At 39.6% G+C, this 18816-nt stretch overlaps 1 protein-coding gene across 1 annotated transcript in view; it reads left to right on the top strand.

Moving 5' to 3' along the window:
- oca2 (oculocutaneous albinism II) overlaps window positions 1-18816 on the top strand; it is a 659230-nt gene that overhangs the window by 372747 nt on the left and 267667 nt on the right. Inside the window, exons 12-13 of the mRNA XM_037698314.1 lie at window positions 15723-15847; window positions 16256-16394. Of these exons, the coding sequence (XP_037554242.1) occupies window positions 15723-15847; window positions 16256-16394 (264 nt within the window). The remainder of the gene's footprint in view (window positions 1-15722; window positions 15848-16255; window positions 16395-18816) is intronic.

The raw sequence follows: 18816 nt of genomic DNA, 5'->3' as shown, positions 1-18816 counted from the left end.
CTGTCATTTCATTGATTTGAATCCAGAAATACAGGTTGACCCATCCTGAGACTTTCTTTCTTGAAAATTCAAGTGAAAGAACACTCTCTTTTCTATTATCAGTACTATTTTACAAATGTTTGATAATCAAAGTGTTTTAGTTCAAACCATTTTAGATGTTGTAGTGAACTAATCATTTTTAATTAACTGTGAAACAGTAATAATGATTTTAATCCTCATGCAAAGTATAAATCATGTTAAGGTCTGTTACAGAGTAATTATGCATTTTCTGATTTTCTGTCTTTGAATGAGCCAGTGTAAGTTGGTCCAAGGTTGGAGTCAAACGCAAACAAGTGTTGGAACGAACTGTCATGTTTTTAAATCCTCTCAGACGTAAATAGAGAAGCTGGCACCTGTTTTCCGCCAACTCGTCTAAATATTCCTCTCGTCTATCTGAAAAACATTTTCAATCTGTTCCATAACATTCTTGCTGTTTTTCTAACTCCTAGTGACCTCTTACGTCACAAAAACACACCCCTGTCTGGTTGAAACGACCAATCAGGAAACTCCCAAGTGAACTGGAAATAGAGCTCTTTAAATGTCGGTACTTCCTAGTTCAAACCAGTCGCTTCAGGCTCCGGCTTCAGTCGTTGCAACTCCAGTGCTGGGAAACAGGAAAATCCTGACATGATCCAGGGCTCTTCCGAGTATTGGGGATTATGACATCTTCCACCTCTGAGTGGAACTCTGACGGACTCCACTCATGTGAAGTCCACTCGTGAGGTGAACTTGTGTCGAACAAGTACCGTCACTACTTCGGACGATTCACAGCTGTTCCTACGGAGACGCTGAAAGGGTGCGTTAAATGGAATTTCGTACCAGGGAGACATCTCCAGGTAAAAGAGATTTACATCACCTAAGTGTAAGTTTACTTTATTCTTACTTTATTTTACTTTATTGCTATTCGCACCTTATGTCGAAGCAAATTCCTAGTTTGTGAACCTCATTCATTGACATGGCAATAATAAACTGATTCCGATTCTGATTAAAGCCAGATTGGAAAAGTTCTAAGATGGCGTGATCCTCCAGGAAGCACTTCAACTTGGACTTGACTATTTTCTCCAGTACTTTAGAAACAAATGGTAGTTTGGAGACAGGCCGGTAGTTGGAAACGACTGAGGGGGTTAAGGTTTGTTTTTTTTCAGGAGAGGCTGGATGGCAGCATGTTTAAAGGATTTTTGCACATTTGTGCTGAAAGGTTTCACCTTCGATGCGGAAGGCTTCATCAGTCAAGGAAACACACAACAAAACTGATTCTTCCCCCAACAGCTTACACCAATGTGGAACAAATCAGTTTTGCTTGTGATAAGATGGTCTCTTTGGTATGCCCTCTCCTCCAGGTATACAATCCAACATTTTTGTTGGATTGTATATCTGGATTATTGAGCATGGACTTTGGTGTTTTCAACCAGTTTGATATGACTGTCAACAACGAAGAGGGCCGGCAATGGAGCAGGGGGCGTACCAAAAAAAACAACATTTTATAACAAGCAGAACTGGTTTGTTCCACTTTGGAGTAAGCTGTTGGGGGAAGAATCAGTTTTGTTGTGTGTTTCCTTGACTGATGAAGCCTTCCGGATCAAAGGGGAAACATTTCAGCACAAAAATAAACTGTCCAGATCACCTGACTGAAAAATGTTGGATTGTATATCTGGATTATTGAGCATGGACTTTGTTGTTTTCAACCAGTTTAACACGACTGTCAACAAGGAAGAGGGCTGGCAATGGAGGAGGGGGCGTACCAAAAAAAAAAATCTTATAACAAGCAGAACTGGTTTGTTCCACTTTGGAGTAAGCTGTTGGGGGAAGAATCAGTTTTGTTGTGTACAACAAAGTCCATACTCAATAATCCAGGTATAAAATCCAACATTTTGTCATTCAGGTCATCTGGACAGTTTTTTTTTTTTTTGTGCTGAAACATTTCGCCTTCGATCCAGAAGGCTTCATCCGTCAAGGAAACACACAACACAACAAGAGACCATCTTATCACAAGCAGAACTAGTTTGTTCCACTTTGGAGTAAGCTGTTGGGGGAAGAATCAGTTTTGTTTTGTGTTTCCTTGACTGATGAAGCCTTCTGGATCGAAGGCGAAACATTTCAGCACAAAAAAAGAAACTGTCCAGATGACCTGACTGAAAAAATGTTGTTTTGTTTTTTGAATGTCCAGAGGACCAGACTTAACTTTTTTAGATATTTCCACTGACATGTTTTTGGTGGCCTCCTTTGCAACTTTATCTGCCATTTCATTTTCCTTTTATCCCTATGTATGCTGGTATCCATACAAATGTATCAGTTAACCCCATCATCTTAATTCTAAATAATGTTTGCTGTATTTCTGTCAATATGTCTGGTCTGCTTTCTGAACAACTGGTTTTTATACTAATTACTGATGAACTGGAATCAGAGCATATGACTGATCTGAGTGGTTGATAATCTTCTATCCTTTGAACTATCAGTAATATTGTGACCATTTCTCCTCTGTATTCTGATAATTTGTTGTTTAGTCTCTTTCCTACTTTAACTCCAAACTCTGGTGTAATGAATGCTGACCCTATTTGCTCTGCTGTATTCTTTGAAGCGTCTCTATATAATTTTACATATTCATAATATTGATTGATGTTTTCGATAACCGTATTGGAATTTAATCAATTTCTATTTTGTTCTAATATTTTTAAATCGACTGTTGGGTTTGTGAATAACCATGGATGGATGTTTGGAAGTGGAACTGTTGGGCTGACGTTAAGATCATCTATTGTATTTCTGATGATTTTTGATTTATGGTCTAACCAAAGCTTTTTACGTGTTTCATTTCTTTTTCCCAGCATGGTTTTAATATTTCTTGTGTTGGATGGTTTTGTTCGTATCCTTTCAGATTTGCCCAGTAATTTAATGCTAATTGTTCTTTTCTGATGTTTAGTGGTGGTTCTCCCATTTCTACTAATATTGATCCTGTATGTGTTGTTTTGAATGCCCGGTAATAATACTTAATGCCTGATGTTGAATACTGTTGTCTAAATTTGTTTCTGAAGCTGAACTATAAACAATATTTCCATAATCTATTATTGATCTGATTAATCCTGTGCAGATGGTCCTTTGTGCTTTCCTGTCTGCTCCCCAGTCTTTTCCTGTTAAACACCTCATGATGATTAAAATTATTTTACATTTATCTGTAACTTTATGATTGTGCACTGTCCTTGTTAGTCTCTCGTCAAACCAGATGCACAGAAACTTACATTTAAAAAAGTTAAATCTGGTCCTCTGGACATTCAAAAAAACAACCTGGACAGAGAGGAACGATGGTTTGAGAGAGGAGTAAAGGAGGCCATCTTTGTGAAAAGAAATCATCCATCGTTAAGCAGGGGTGGAGGCCTCCGGGTTCAACTGTCCCCCTCTTACAATGCTGTGATTGCTAGTATCACTCAGCCCTCTGTGAACAGTAAACAGCCATCAGGTGCTAATGATCCATTGTTAGACTGATGGTCCTTCTTGAGCATGTGATCAGCTGGTTTTGGTTGTCAGCAGCAAAACTGGTTGATCCACTCTGAGACGGTGCTATTTAAGAGACTGAGCTGAAAACAGCACCTCAGACTGAAGAAGTCTCTCGGATGAGAGACGAAACGTTTCTACATTTTTTTTTTTGTTGATTTGCTTTGTTTTGTTTTTTTGAATGTCCAGAGGACCAGATTGAACTTTTTTAGATTTTTCTACCTGGATTATTGAGCATGCATCAGGAGAAACTTACATTGTTTTTCTCTTTCAATTACTTTTCCATATAACCTGAGTTCACTATTGTTAGGTATGTTTTATCTTGTGAAAATTATTGATTTTGTCTTTTCTACTGAAAATTTTAATCCCATCTATTTGATCATTTTTCAACTATTGTTATTTCTTCCTGTACCTTTTTGATAATAAACTTTAGATTTTTTTCCTCTCTTCCACAAAAGCCCATTGTCAGCAAATAAAGACCTTCCCATTCCTATTTCTACACCATCAAACATGTCGTTTATCATTATAGAGAATAATAGAGGACTAACTATACTTCCCTGTGGTGTTCCATTTTCTATGTAGTATTTATCTGAGTACTCTTGTCCTATTCTCACCTGTATTTTTCTGTCTAATAATTTTTTTTATCCATTTAAACATTCGTCCAGTGATTGTCTTTTTTTTTTTTCATTTTTATAAGTAATCCCTCTCTCCACATCATATCATATGCTTTCTCTACATCAAAAAAACACAGCTACCACACTTTCTTTTTTGATATGGGCTTTCCTGATCTCATGTTGCAAACACAAGAATGGATCCATCGTGTTTCTTGCTTTTCTAAAACCACTTTGATATTTAGACAAATATTCATTCTTTTCTACATAATATGATATTCTTTCATTTATCATTTTCTCCATAATTTTGCAGATGTTGGATGTTAAAGCTATTGGTCTATAGTTCTATGGTTTGGTATGATCTTTGCCTGGTTTTCGTATTGGTATGATTACTGCTTCTTTCCAAGACTGTGGTATTTTTCCTTCTTGCCAGACTCTATTGAATAATTCTAAAATAATATATTTTGATGGTTCACTGAGATGTTTTATCATTATGTAACAAATCTGATCATTTCCTGGTGCTGACATTTTACATTTTTGAAGTGCTCTATTTAACTCAGTTTTGGTAAATGGTATATTTAATAAATCATTTTCTCCTTCCTCTTCTTCTAATAATTTTATATTTTCTGTTATGGTTCTCTCTCTTCCTCTTTTTCCGTCTTCACTAATATTACTTGAATTATGAATTTTAACAAAAGCTTTAGCCAACATGTCTGCTTTTTCCTTATTTTCAATTGCCGTTACTTCTCCATCACTCAAAACTGGATACCCATACTCTTGTCTCACTTTGTTCATTCTTTTAATTATTGACGAATCTTTATGTGTTTCTGTTTCACTTCCCACTGAACTACAACCCCCCCTCCAATATTCTCCTTTTGTATTTTTTATGGTTTGCAGGTTTTTTTTAATATTCAATAAGATTCAGAGTATTAGGATTATTTTTAAAAAAATTTAACGCCTTATTTCTCAACTTAATTTCTTTTTCACATTCCTTTGTCCACCATGGAACAATCTTTTTGTTATTCTTTCCGCCATTCTTCTTTATGGATATGTTTGCTGCTTCTACGTTAGATGAACAGATTGACATGTTTGATTAATTTCTACATCTAAGTCTATTTTTGCCATTTCTTTGTCACTCATTCCCAAAAATGTTGCCCAATTAGTGTTAGTGAAACTCCTTGTATGTGCTCCCCCTGTGTCATATTATCGTGTTTCTAAATCCAGTTTTGTTATTATGGGATGGTGGTCACTGCCTACTGTGGTGTCTTTAAGAACCTTCCATGAACTGATTCCTGCAAGTGAGTCTGAAACTGATGTGAGATCTATTGCTGATTCTGTTCCTGATGTGATATTTATTCTTGTGCTGCTTACATCATTTAAACAAACTAGATTTTTATTGTCCATAATCTCTTCAATTATTGACCCATTGTGATCATTATAAGTATCCCATAACGTACTGTGCCCATTAAAATCACCACATCAAATTACTTTTCCATCTAAATGTGAAATTATGTTATCCAAAGTTTCTATTGACAATATTTTACCTGAGTTGTAGTAATTTATGATTTTGATATTTCCATTTTTTGTCCCTGTTTCAATTATTAAAAACTTTAAATGTGATCCTTTTGTTAATAATCTGTGTTGAAATCCTTCTTTAATGAAAATAATACATCCCCCTCCCTTACCCTCATCTCGATCTCGGCTTATATTGGTATATCTTTTAATTACATAATCTAAGTTAGAATTGAGCCATGTTTCATGGATGCCAATGATGTCTGGTTTGTTAGTGCTGTTTTTAATGAACCCTTAAAATTCCTGTCTGTTTGCTATTAAACTTCTGGCGTTCTACTGTAAGATGATCTCTGTAAGCCCTCTCTCCTAGTGTTCCCGTTTTCCCATCTCCCCCAAGTGTCTTGTTAATGTGTTCCCATGTTATGTCTTTTATCCCCCAAAACTTTTCAGCTCCTTTCACTATAATCTTTATTTTTCAGTTTTGTCAAGTCAAGTCAAGTCAACTTTATTTATAGAGCACATTTAAAACAGGACCTGTTATCAAAGTACTTAACACCAACAACAAAAAGAATCAATGAGTAAAATTAAAGGGAAATATATATATATATATATATATATATATATATATATATATATATATACAACACACTAATAATAATAACTGAAGAATTAATAAAAAGCATATAAAACATAGGGTCACAGATTAGAATAAACACTAGCTCAGTTTACAGTGTGTGAAATGTCTGCGAGAACAGATGTGTTTTAAGCAGGGATTTGAAGTGAGGAAGGGAGGTGGCCTGCATGATGTTGGGGGGCAGGTTGTTCCAGAGTTTGGGGCCCATGACTGAAAAAGCCCGATCTCCTCTGAGCTTCAGTCTAGTTTTTGGAACAGCCAAAAGCAGCTGATCGGATGATCTCAGGGCCCGAGAGGGAACGTAAGGTTCCAGAAGCTCAGAGAGGTAAAGGGGTGCGAGGCCATTTAGGCACTTGAAGGTCAACAGAAGAATTTTAAAGACTATCCTCGTACGAACAGGGAGCCAGTGAAGGGAGGACAGAACTGGAGTAATATAATCAGACCTACGAGTTCTGGTTAAAAGCAGAGCAGCAGCATTCTGGACAAGCTGAAGACGTGAGATGGAGGCCTGGCTGGTCCCAGCATAGAGTGCATTGCGATAGTCCAATCGGGTTGTGACAAAGGCGTGGACTAGTTTCTCAAGGTTGGGTCTGGACAACACTGGCTTGAGCTTAGCTACCTGTCTGAGTTGGAAGAAGCTTTTCAGCAGAACATAATTGATTTGTTTGTCAAATTTGAAGCCAGAGTCTAAAACCATCCCAAGATTTTTACCAGACTGCTTCAGATATGGCTGAAGAGAGTCCAGGTTGACAGGAACAGTGGCAGCAGTTGAGCTAGGGCTGAAGACAATGACTTCAGTCTTCTCATTGTTAAAACTTAAGAAATTTGAAGCCATCCAGTCCTTAATGTTGTCCAGACATTTTAACAGAGGGTGAATGGAACAAACACTTGCTAGTTTCACAGGCAGGTAGATCTGGCAGTCATCAGCATAGCAATGGAATGAAAGACCATGTTTCCTCAGGATGGACCCCAGTGGGAGCAAATAAAGTGAGAACAGAATGGAGCCAAGAATCGAACCCTGTGGGACCCCGCAAGAAAGAGATAATGAGGCGGATACATTATTACCAACCTTGACACAGAAGTTCCTGCCACTCAGGTATGAGCGGAAACATTCTAATGCAGCACCTGTGATCCCAACCCACTGTTCCAGCCGTGATATAAGGATACTGTGGTCAACAGTATCAAAAGCAGCAGTAAGGTCCAGGAGCACAAGTACCACAAATTTACCAGAATTGTTTGATACCATAATATCGTTACAAACCCTTACTAATGCTGTTTCAGTGCTGTGGAGTTGCTTAAAACCAGATTGAAAAATCTTGAAGATTCTGGTCTCATTCAAAAAATTGTTTAATTGAATGAAAACTATTTTCTCCAGGATTTTGGACAAGAAGGGAAGTTTTGAGATTGGTCTGAAATGTGAGCAAGTCGAAGGGTCAAGTCCAGGTTTCTTAATTAACAGATGAACTACTGCATGTTTGAAAACATCGGGAACCACACTTGTTACAATACTATAATTTACAATAGTAAGAACAGAGGGTCCAATCGTGGGTAGAACTTAGGAAGCGCAAGTTAACGGTAGCTCATCTCCTGATTTAGCGTTACAATTAACCGATCTGGCTTTGTTAGGCGCAAGACTCTTGGATGTTGTTTTATAATCAATAGCTAGGAAACCGTTTAAAACCTCCCGTGCTTCTGATGTTTCTCTGAACCAAGTTTTCCATTTCCAAGAACAAAGAGGGTGATGAAATAAGAATCCAGATTTTTTAAGTTTTGCTTTGCTTTAATCAATAATTTTTGCAGAGGAACAGCGGTATGCACAGTATTGATTACATTTGATTACAAAGAGGTTACATGATGAATAATATTCACTCCTTAGTCACTTTCCAGCTGTTGACCTTTCCTGGGCAAGGTAGATTTCTGTCCCTGTGGAGGGCTTGAGGATGGCTCGTGGACTCCACTCTGCTCGGCCTCGGATGTCTTTCCGGCCACGCCCTGACTCACTCAGGAACACCAGTATCCACACAGTTTACCTACACTCTTTACCTGACCCAATACGTTATTTTTCACTGCAATGAAGACCTTTCTGTAACTCTGAGCAACCAGGTTTATAATATAATTGATCTTTCTACTTGCCAATGCATGCACTGCTGTTTTAATTTGTAATAAGGTTTTATTTGGGACTAAGTTTGTGAAATGCCTCCTTACCATTTTACTGATTTAGCAAGAAGCAGATTTCCCCATCTCCTCTTGGATGCGGGCCGTTTCTGGTCTTTTCAGCTGGTCTGAATTTGAAGAAAAGGATTCAGGAACAATCCAGGCTGAAGGTAGATAAATAGCTCCAAACGAAGCGTATTCCAACAGATTTCACCCTTATTCTTCTTCAGCTGAGACCGTCCAAAACTTGTCCTATTAATCCACAATCGTCCCGTGGTCCAAACAGGTCCTGTTCGTTACATCCACACACGAGTAGTAGTCCCCAACAGCAGAGGTTTTACAGAGACATCTGTTTTTATAGCCTGAGGATTTGACTGACACTTCCAAACTGATCATGCCACCGGACAAACCCAACCTTTTTTTGGGCTGAGCTTAGGTCCGATTTTCAGGCTCATCTATGAGGATTTGCCATGTCATTCCTCATGCATATTAAAATCTGGGTGTACTTTTTCAATTGTGCTTAGTCTTTCTGAGTTGCATTTCTCTGGTGTGCTTCAGAGTTGTTTTTCAAGGTCCGTTATTGCGAAATACTTCTGCTTGTGTAACTTTTTACACTCACAATACCCTTCTGGAACATTCGTGAGAACACGGTGTTCATTCCTCAAATTTTCAACATCACGAATAAACTTAAAACAGAATACATTAACCAGAATACATTTAAAATCACAAAGTTTATATTTTAAAATCACAAAGTTTATAGTATCACTTGATTATCTACTTGTTTTTTTTTATTATTATAACCACATCTTTATCATTCATCTGAAAACCGGCAATTTTTATTAAAAAGAAAAGTCATCTTTTGCTTCTCCGTGCCTCTCTGTGTCTGCGTGTGTGTGTTCAAGCATGACTGCGTGTGTCTGTGTAGTTGTGTGTGTTATATTCATGAGTGTTTATGTAGTGTGTGCCTCCAACATCTGCTTTTGATCAGCTACTCTGGCCTGAGAGGCACACAGACACGAGTCGTGCCTGCTTCTTAAGGAACAGACTGTTTTCCACCAAATGGCCTTCATTGACAGTGTTTCGGTGTTAATTGCCAATCTACATATGTGTGTGTGTCTTATCTTACTCAGCCTTATAACCTGAATCCCTCACCCACTGCTGTTTGAATTGAGAAAGCTCCTCGGATGAGGAACAAAACATCTGTTACAAATAAAGTCCAGTTGTTTTTGTATTGAATGCTTTTTGAATTCATCATGTTTTGGATGACTGAGAATCTTCACCAGCATATTGCTAAGCATTTGGAAAGGATACCCTAGGAGCAGTGTGGGAGTTTGAGAAGATGTCAAGGAATTTTGCAGTGTACAGTAACCATCTTCTTTTCAGTCTGAGATGCAGACAAGAAAAACTCACCCCCAGCAGTTTAAAACTCAACTCCACGATCAAAGGACACAGAGCAGAAGGAATACTCCTGAAAGCTCAAAAACAAGCTGCTCAGTGAGAAAATAAGACACATCCACTTCACCAATGAAGCTCTCTAACTCAAAATGGATCAGACCCTCCCAGAAGCTGTCTACTCTGCTACCACTTCCTCTGTTGGAAGAAGTATCTTGTTTTGTTGAAAAGGCCCTGTTATCACAGCATCAAAAGAGCAAGGAACGTCAAAAAAATAAGTTTCTAAAATTACAGCAGAGATCTGTTTTCTCTTCACGAACAATCAGTCAAGATCAAGAGTTTGTCGCCAACACAAATTTTCAGGACCAGTGGGTTAGAAATTTGTCTAACAGGACCTTGACACAACCTGAGAAATAAGTGTTGGCAAAAGGACTCAATGTTGTCATCTCCCCACACGAAATACTTGTTGTGGAACTAATCACAGCCACTGAATCCGCAATTGGGAACAACAACTTGACGGAAGCAGAGGCAGAACAACTCAGAATGGAAATAGCAGCAACCCTCTCCAGTGCCAAACCACCTCCTTCTAATGTCACACCACAGGAAAGGAAAGCTATAACATCATTCAGCTAGGACCAAAACAACACCATTTTACCAGCTGATAAAGGAAGATGCACAGTAGTCCTCAACACTTCTGATTACCAGGAAAAAATAACTACAATACTGAGCGACAGCAACACCCACGAGACTCTGAAGAGGGACCCAACCAGCACCCATAAAAAGAAAGTCACAGATTACCTACAAAAACTTGAAAAGGAGAAAACAATCAACCGATCGTTGTATTAAAGATTGTACCCAGAGGAAGCCACTCCCTGTCTTTATGGACTTCCTAAAATCCACAAAGAAGGAACACCACTCAGATCCATTGTCAGCAGCATGAACTTAGTGACATACAATAATGCTAAACATCTGGCTGGTATTTTAGCTCCTCTTGTTGGAAACACACCTCATCACATAAAGAACTCCATTGATTTTGCCAACAAAGTTCAACATTTGAAACTAACCCCAGGATAAACCCTTGTATTGTATGATGTGACTTCTCTTTTCACTTGCATACCCATCTCTGAAGCAGTAGAAACCGTCAGAAAAATACTTTTATAAGACAAGGACTTAATCAAAAGGACCAACTTCACCCCAGACCAGATCTGCACCCTGTTGGACCTCTGCCTCTCCACCACTTATTTCAAGTTCAATGACAGTTTTTACAGACAGAAGCATGGCTGTGCCATGGGATCTCCAGTGTCACCCAATGTTGCCATTCTCTACATGGAGGAAAAGGAACAGAGAGCCCTAAACTTCTTTGAGGGAACAACGCCAAGCCATTGGTTCCAATATATGGATGATACATGGGTCAAAATCCAAACCAAGAAAATAGAAACGTTCACCAGGCACATCAACTCGGTCGATAACAACATCAAGTTCACCAAAGAAGATGCAAACAACAACAAGCTGCCTTTTTTGGACTGTTTGATTCAGATGGAAAAAGAGGACAACCTCAACATTGAAGTTTACAGAAAACCAACCCACACAGACCAGTATCTTCTGTTTGACTCCCACCATCCACTGGAACACAAACCCTCTGTCATCAGAACTTTACAGCATTGGACCGAACGCATCCCCACAAAGACAGAAGGGAAGGAAAAGGATGGAAAATTGAGATTTATCTTACAGAGAGATGTGTGAGGGAATTTATCTGTTTTAACCAGAACAGCACGCTCTTTGGAAATCAGCTTGTCCCAAACGGTACACTTTTGGGTGAAGGTCGACTTTACCTTTCTGAAGATAGATCAGGTCGGCGTGAAGTCCTACTTCCAGCCACTTTCAGCATCTCTACACTTACCAATTATATGCCTGATGTGATGATTTTGTCCTCCGCCTTTGGTTTTATAAGTCTGTGTACATGTTCTGTCATTAAGTGACCTTGTACTAGATGGCTGCTAAAGTTATCAGTTTTCAATCTTATACATCTGTAAAGTAACCCATATTACTTATACATTAACAAAAACACTATGATTCATACAGCAGACACTCACTCACACTCCAACATCATTCATGCAACAAATATACATGGCATTTATTCAATTCAATTCAGTTTATTTATATAGTGCCAAATGACAACAAATTTGTCTCAGGACACTTTACAGAAACATTCACATACCTAAAAGCCAATTAGCCCAATTAGTAAAATTCTCTATCTAAGGAGGCCAGCAGACAAGTTGCATCTTATGATGTTATATTTCCCTATACCTTCCTAACTAAGGTTCTTGTTTGTCCCTCAACTTATAAAAACACATTTTCATCACTGCCTATTCTAAAAAGCTATCAATCCCTGTCTTTAACCATAACAGATCCATATGGTCATCTGCAGGTATTCTTCTTCTACTTTGTAGTTGGTGGCCTAACAAAATGTTTCAACTTTCAGTAAAAAAAGTAAAAAAAACCCAACTTATTTCTCCTTCCCATCTTACAGGAAATATTTACCAGTACTGTTGTGCTGGAACACTGCAGAGAAGGGAGTAGTTTCTTTAAAATTGGTTATACCTGGAGAGAGTAAATGTGAGTTAGAATGGATACATGAATTATTGGTAGCCAGTTTGTAAGCTACTTTGTTAATATTTGCCATTTCAGGTTGATGTGAACCGGGTTGGATCACATAATCCTGGCTCATCAAATGAGGTCACTGTTCCAGAGATCCAGCTCCCACATGCACTGAATGGATCAGAACTATGCCGCTATGTTCTAGAATTGCGCCACTCAAGGTGGCATCATGTTGGAGCAGCTCTGTTACTTTCATTCTGAGATTTTGCTTTTGGAAACTTTAATTCCTCTTTTGCTGAATGCAAAGCACTTTTTTTTTGTTTGGATGATAGTTTCCTCTGGTATCGGATGCTGTGCAGCTCGAAGGATTTTTACTGAAACTTTTTTAGTTTTGGACATTTGTTATGATGCATAACCATGGCAACAAGATGGTTTTCTACAACCAACAGCAGCTGATTAACATCTCAAAAGCTCAAATAATATCTCAACTACAGCCCAAAATCTCAAACGAGTTGAAAAGGATGTTTTGTGGACACATTCTCATCTCCCTGTCAGCTGTGCTCGAGTGCCTGACCACTGAGATCCTGGAACTAGCAGGAAACATGGCTCATGACAGTGGAAAGACAGGATCGTCCCTTGGCACCTACAGTTGGCTGTCTGCAGCAATGAGAAGCTCGGCAGACTGCTGGGAGGAGTGACCGTCACTCTGGGAGGAGTTCTGCCCAGCATTTGGGCGGTCCTGCAGTCAGGGAACAGAGAGGCCAGCCGAGTCTGGGTGGACAGATCGGACGGCATCTGCAGCCGATTTCTTAGAATCCACTGTGGGATGGACCTTTACAAGAGATCCTTCCTGCCTACAGCCATCAGTATCTATAACGTATCTTAATGAAATGAGGATAACGAGTTACAACAAGAAATAATTTCCCTTTGGGATTAAAGTATTTTTGAATTGAATTTGAATTGAATATGGGTCCTAGACTTCTTAACAATTATACACAGTCTGTGAGCTTCCACAACTTCTCCTCCTCCACCATAACCATCAGCACTGACTCCCCTCAGGGCTGTGTGCCAAGCCCTCTCCTGTTAATTTTGCTCATGTATGACTGTGCATCTACATACCTATCCAGGCTGTCACATTGTAAAATTTGCAGACGATACAGCGATGGTGTTATGCATCACAAACCATGAGTCCAGCTACAGGCAGGAGGTGGAACACCTGGAGAGCTGATGCAGGAAGAACAACCTTCACAACAATGTGAAGAAGATGAAGGAGATGCCATAACAAACACACCTACATGGATGGAGTTTGCATGTTCTCTTTGTGCACGCATGGGTTTTTCCCGGATACTCCGGTTTCCTCCCACAGACCAAAAAACATGCATGTTAGGCTGATTGGTAACTCTAAATTGTCCCTAGGTGTGAAAAAGGGTGAATGGTTGTTTGTCTCATTTGTCTGTATGTGGCCCTGTGATGGACTTGTGACCTGTGCAGGGTGTACCCTGCCCCTCGCACAGTGATTGCTGGACATGGGCACCGGTGACCCCCGTGACCCAAAAATGGAAGAAGAGGGTAAAAGGTAATGGATAGATGGATGGATGGATGAAAAATTCCTCGGGGTACACTGTTGGGGGTGCTCCGTGAGTATGGGATTGGAGGTCCATTGTTACAGGATGTTCAGTCCCTACACAAGCGGTGCGAGAGTTTGGTTCGCATTGTCGGCAGAAAGTCGGAACCTTTCAGGGTGGGAGTTGGATTCCGCCAGGGCTGCTCGTTGTCACCGATTCTGTTTCTTAACTTTTATGAACAGAATTTCTTGGTGCAGCCAGCTGGCGGAGGGTTTCTGGTTCGGTGGCCTCAGGATTCCATCTCTGCTCTTTGCAGACTATGTGGTCCTGTTGGCATCATTGTGCTGTGATCTTCAGCTCTCACTGGAGCGGTTTACAGCCAAGTGTGAAACGGCTGGGATGAGAATCAAATCTCCAAATCTGAGGCCATGGTCCTCAACTGGAAAAGAGTGGATTGCTCTCTTCAGGTTGAGGGTGAGGCTCTGCCTCAAGTGGAGGAGTTCAAGTATCTCTGGGTTTTGTTCACGAGTGAGGGAAGAATGGAGCGTGAGATTGACAGACGGATTACTACAGACGGTGCAGCATCTGTAGTATTGCAGACTCTGTACTGGTCCATTGTGATGAAGAGAGAGCTGAGCTGTAAGGCAAAGCTCTTTGTTTACCGGTAGGTCTACGTTCCTACCCTCACCTATGGTCATGAGCTCTGGGTAGTGACCGAAAGAATGAGATCGCAGATACAGGCAGTTGAAATGAGTTTTCTCTGCAGGAAAGCTGGACTCTCCCTTAGAGATTGGGTGAGAAGTTCAGTTATCCGGGAGAGACTCGGAGTAGAACCGCTACTCCTCCATGTCAAGAGGAGCCAGTTGAGGTGGTTCGGACATCAGGTAAAAATGTCCCCTGGGCACCTCCCTAGAGAGGTGCTTTGGGCATGTCCAACTGGGAGAAGACCCTGAGGAAGACCCAGGACATGCTGGAGAGACTAGTTGGCCTGGGAACGCCTTGGAATCCTCCCAGAAGAGCTGGAAGAGGTAGCTGTGGAAAGAGATGTCTGGGCCTCCCTCCCCTGCTCAAGCTGCTGCCACCGCGACCCAACTTCGGAATAAGTGAAAGATGATGGATGGATGGATGGATGGATGGATGGAATGTTCCACAAAAAGGGACAAAACGTTAATCAACTGGTACTTCTGGCCCTGGATTGAACATCACTGGAAGATGTGTGGAACGATGGTCAATCTTGTCAAATATTAGAGGTGAAAAAAATAAGCCCAAAAATAGGACTCAGGTTTGGAAAAAGAGCTGGCTGCCAGTGGGCTGAGGCTAAACAGTGTTATTGAGGTAAAAGTGCATCAGTTCGGGCAAAAATTATTTGTTTTTGCTATTAGATGCCTCAACCCCCCCCCCCCCCGGGATTAATAAACTATCTATCTATCAATCTGTCTGTCCGTCCAGCCATTCCTGACAAGGTCAAAAAACCTAATGCGATAAACAAATTTTGTAGTATTTTCATGTATTAAAAACTGAAAGGTGTCTGTGGCAACACCAACACCAATGGCAAATTAAGATAGCAGTTTACTTCAGTCTTGGTCCAGTTCAGACAAGCCAGGAGCTCCACACTACAGTACATGTCATGAATACACAAATCAAATTCAAATAACACTTTTATTAATTCATTAATGATTGTACTAAAAATTGTTTTTAACGTCTCCCAATTTTTTTTTCTTTTCTTGGCAGGCTTACCAGTTATCTAGAGGGAGAGTGTGGCCTATGATTATCATCCTGTGTCTGATTGCTGCAATCCTGTCAGCTTTTCTGGACAACGTGACCACTATGATGCTTTTCACACCTGTCACCATACGGTACAGTTCAGGAATTGGTTTAATTAAAAAATCTTTAATCATTTTTGACATTTTTTTACAACAATGAAGCATGCCACCTGCTTTCTGGAAAGAATTAATGCCAAAAACACATCTTAAGTTACTTAAAATTGTTCAAATGACAGCAGATTTTATTATTTTGTCCTACTGTTGCTTCAAACCCATTTTGATTTAGACTTAAAGTAATATTAGTGTCTCTGTTTTAAGATATTGATTTGACATCAACAGATCAAAACAATGCTGTGCCCTAATTTGTTAACAGCAGTGTGGAAATTCTACAAAACTTTGACGTTAAACCTAATCTTCATCTGCAATTATCATTTTTATATTCCTCTATTTATGTCTACTGCAATCTCATCAAAAGTATTCTGTATCAATCTGATTTTTCAGGCTGTGTGAGGTGCTTAATCTAGACCCCCGACATGTCTTGATTGCTGAAGTAATCTTTACCAACATCGGCGGAGCTGCCACAGCGGTCGGAGATCCACCCAACGTGATTATAGTGTCAAACCAGGGCCTGCGTAGAGAAGTAGGCACTTTCACAGCTCTTTCACTCAAACATTTTCAGCTCAATGTAATCTGACACATAAACACCCAGAAACCAATATGCTTCATGATATGGGGCATGGTGAAGATGAAATTATTGTTTTATCTGTACAAATGGTTGAGCATTGATAAATATAGAAACAGTGTGAAAAACTGATTCAGTGTCACTACTCCACACATTTTTATAAAATAGCATCCTGTATATAAGGTGGTGAATGGGTTAAAAATGTACATTTGAATGTACACTGTTAAACATGTCTGACAGTTATCATGACAGGAAGTCACCCTTTTGCTGCTGTTGTCCCATTAAGCTGAAGCATTAAACTCTAAGGGTTTCTGACAGCTATTATTTTCTTAACTGGTTTCCCAGTTGGCCAATTTCAGCTGTTAGCTGAGATTTAAATTGAAACTGGAGCACAAATTAAGATGCTTGTTAGTCACAAGTATAATATAAGTCTTAAATTATATTATACTTATGACTAGTAGGAATGTGCGATATGGCATAAAATTCATATCACAATATGTATTGTGAAGGGTGGTGATAACGATATATATCGCAATATGTTTTTGGTATAAAACTTGCTAAAAAAAGCATAGGATGTCCTTTTGACATCATATATTTTGAATTAAGAAAATTCCACTACTAGGTCCAGAAAGTTTTTAATTAATAAACAAATCAAGTATTAGTCTTCTTTCTTGTAGTGCAATTATATTCTAGATGTGTTCTAGAATATATTTTCAATATGTTCTAGAATTGCGCCGCTCCAGGTGGCTGCATGTTGGAGCATCTCTGTTACTTTCATTCTGATATTTTGCATTTGGAAACATTAATTCCTCTTTTTCTGGATGTAAATCACATTTTTTTGTATGATTGTTTCCTCTGGTATCAGATGCTGTGCAGCTCAAAGGATTTATACTGAAACTATTTTAGTTTTGGACATTTGTTATGATGCATAACCATGGCAACAAGGCAGTTTTCTACAGCCAACAGCAGCTGATTAACATCTCTAAAGCTCAAATAATATCTCAACTACAGCCCCAAATCTCAAATGAGTTGAAAGAATGTTCTGTGGATGCATTCTCATCTACCTGCCAGTTGTGCTCGAGTGCCTGACCACTGAGTTCCTGGAATTAGCAGGAAACACAGCTCATGACAGCAGAAGGACAGGATCGTCTCTCAGTACCTACAGTTGGCTGTCCGCAGTGACGAGGAGCTCAGCAGACTGCTGGGAGGAGTGGCCATCGCTCTGGAAGGAGTTCTGCCCGGCATTAGAACAGTCCTAAAGCCCAGGGGAACAGAGAGGCCAGCCGAGTCTGCGTCGACGGATCAGATGGCATCTGCAGCCAGTTTCTTAGGATCCACTGTGGGATGGACCTTTACAAAAGATCCTTCGTGTCTACAGCCATCAGTATCTATAACATCTCTTAATGAAATGAGGATAACGAATTACGGCAACAAATAATTTCCCTCTGGGATTAATAAAGTATTTTTGAATTGAATTGAATTGAAAACAGTGCAAAATATAGCAAATGTAATGTTAGCCATATGTTTTAAACAAAAAAATATGTTGTTAACCCTTAACAGTTTCCAGTCTTAAGAAATGAACAGCAACAGAGCAGCATTTTACACTGAAACACTTCACCCTCCAACCCTCTAGTGGGCGACTCCTTCCGCTTTAATGGAGAGATGACACAAAATGAGTCTGTGGCTTTGACCAGAGGGTCTTGCAGTAAAAATCACACAACACAGTGTTCTTTTTACAGATCAGAGAGCAGGATTCTTTAAAGCTGACCAACGCATACTTTAACTTTCGATGGAAAAAAAAACTTTCGTCAGAACACAGTGTTTTGCACATGCGTCAGAATACGGCAACTCTACGGTAAGCCGGCTGTAGTTAGCTTGTAGCATCGCTACTTAGCAATCGAAGAAAAGAGTTTAATGCCACTTGCGCACAGTTTTTAGCTCAAAAAAGTTAATGATTAAATCTGACAGCTCTGATTTTACACTTGAACACCACTTATGCACAGTTTTCAACAAAAAAAAGTAACCTAAAAAAAGTTAAATCTGGTCCTCTGGACATTCAAAAAAACAAAACAAAGCAAAACAAACAACAACAAAAAGAAATGTTTGGTTTTCCATCCAAAAGAATTCCTCAGTCTGAGACGCTGTGTTCAGCTTGTGTTCCCACCCAAGACAGGCTCTAGAGCAATGTGGATATCCTAACTGGGCCTTCCTGAAAGCAGAGAAGAAACCCAAACAGGACTCCAGTCAGCCAACAGGTGAAAAGGAGGAACCCAGACCCAGACCAGAGGTCATTCCATATGTTGAGGGAGTATCAGAGAAACTGAGACGTTTATTTTCTAAACATAACGTCCCAGTGGCTTTTAAACCCCAAAATACATTA

Source organism: Nematolebias whitei, chromosome 3 (genome assembly GCF_014905685.2).
Source record: "Nematolebias whitei isolate Nwh7 chromosome 3, NemWhi1, whole genome shotgun sequence".
Classification (NCBI taxonomy): domain Eukaryota; kingdom Metazoa; phylum Chordata; class Actinopteri; order Cyprinodontiformes; family Rivulidae; genus Nematolebias; species Nematolebias whitei.
The sequence above is the reverse complement of the archived record's forward strand: the minus strand, read 5'-3'. Positions and strand labels throughout refer to the sequence as shown.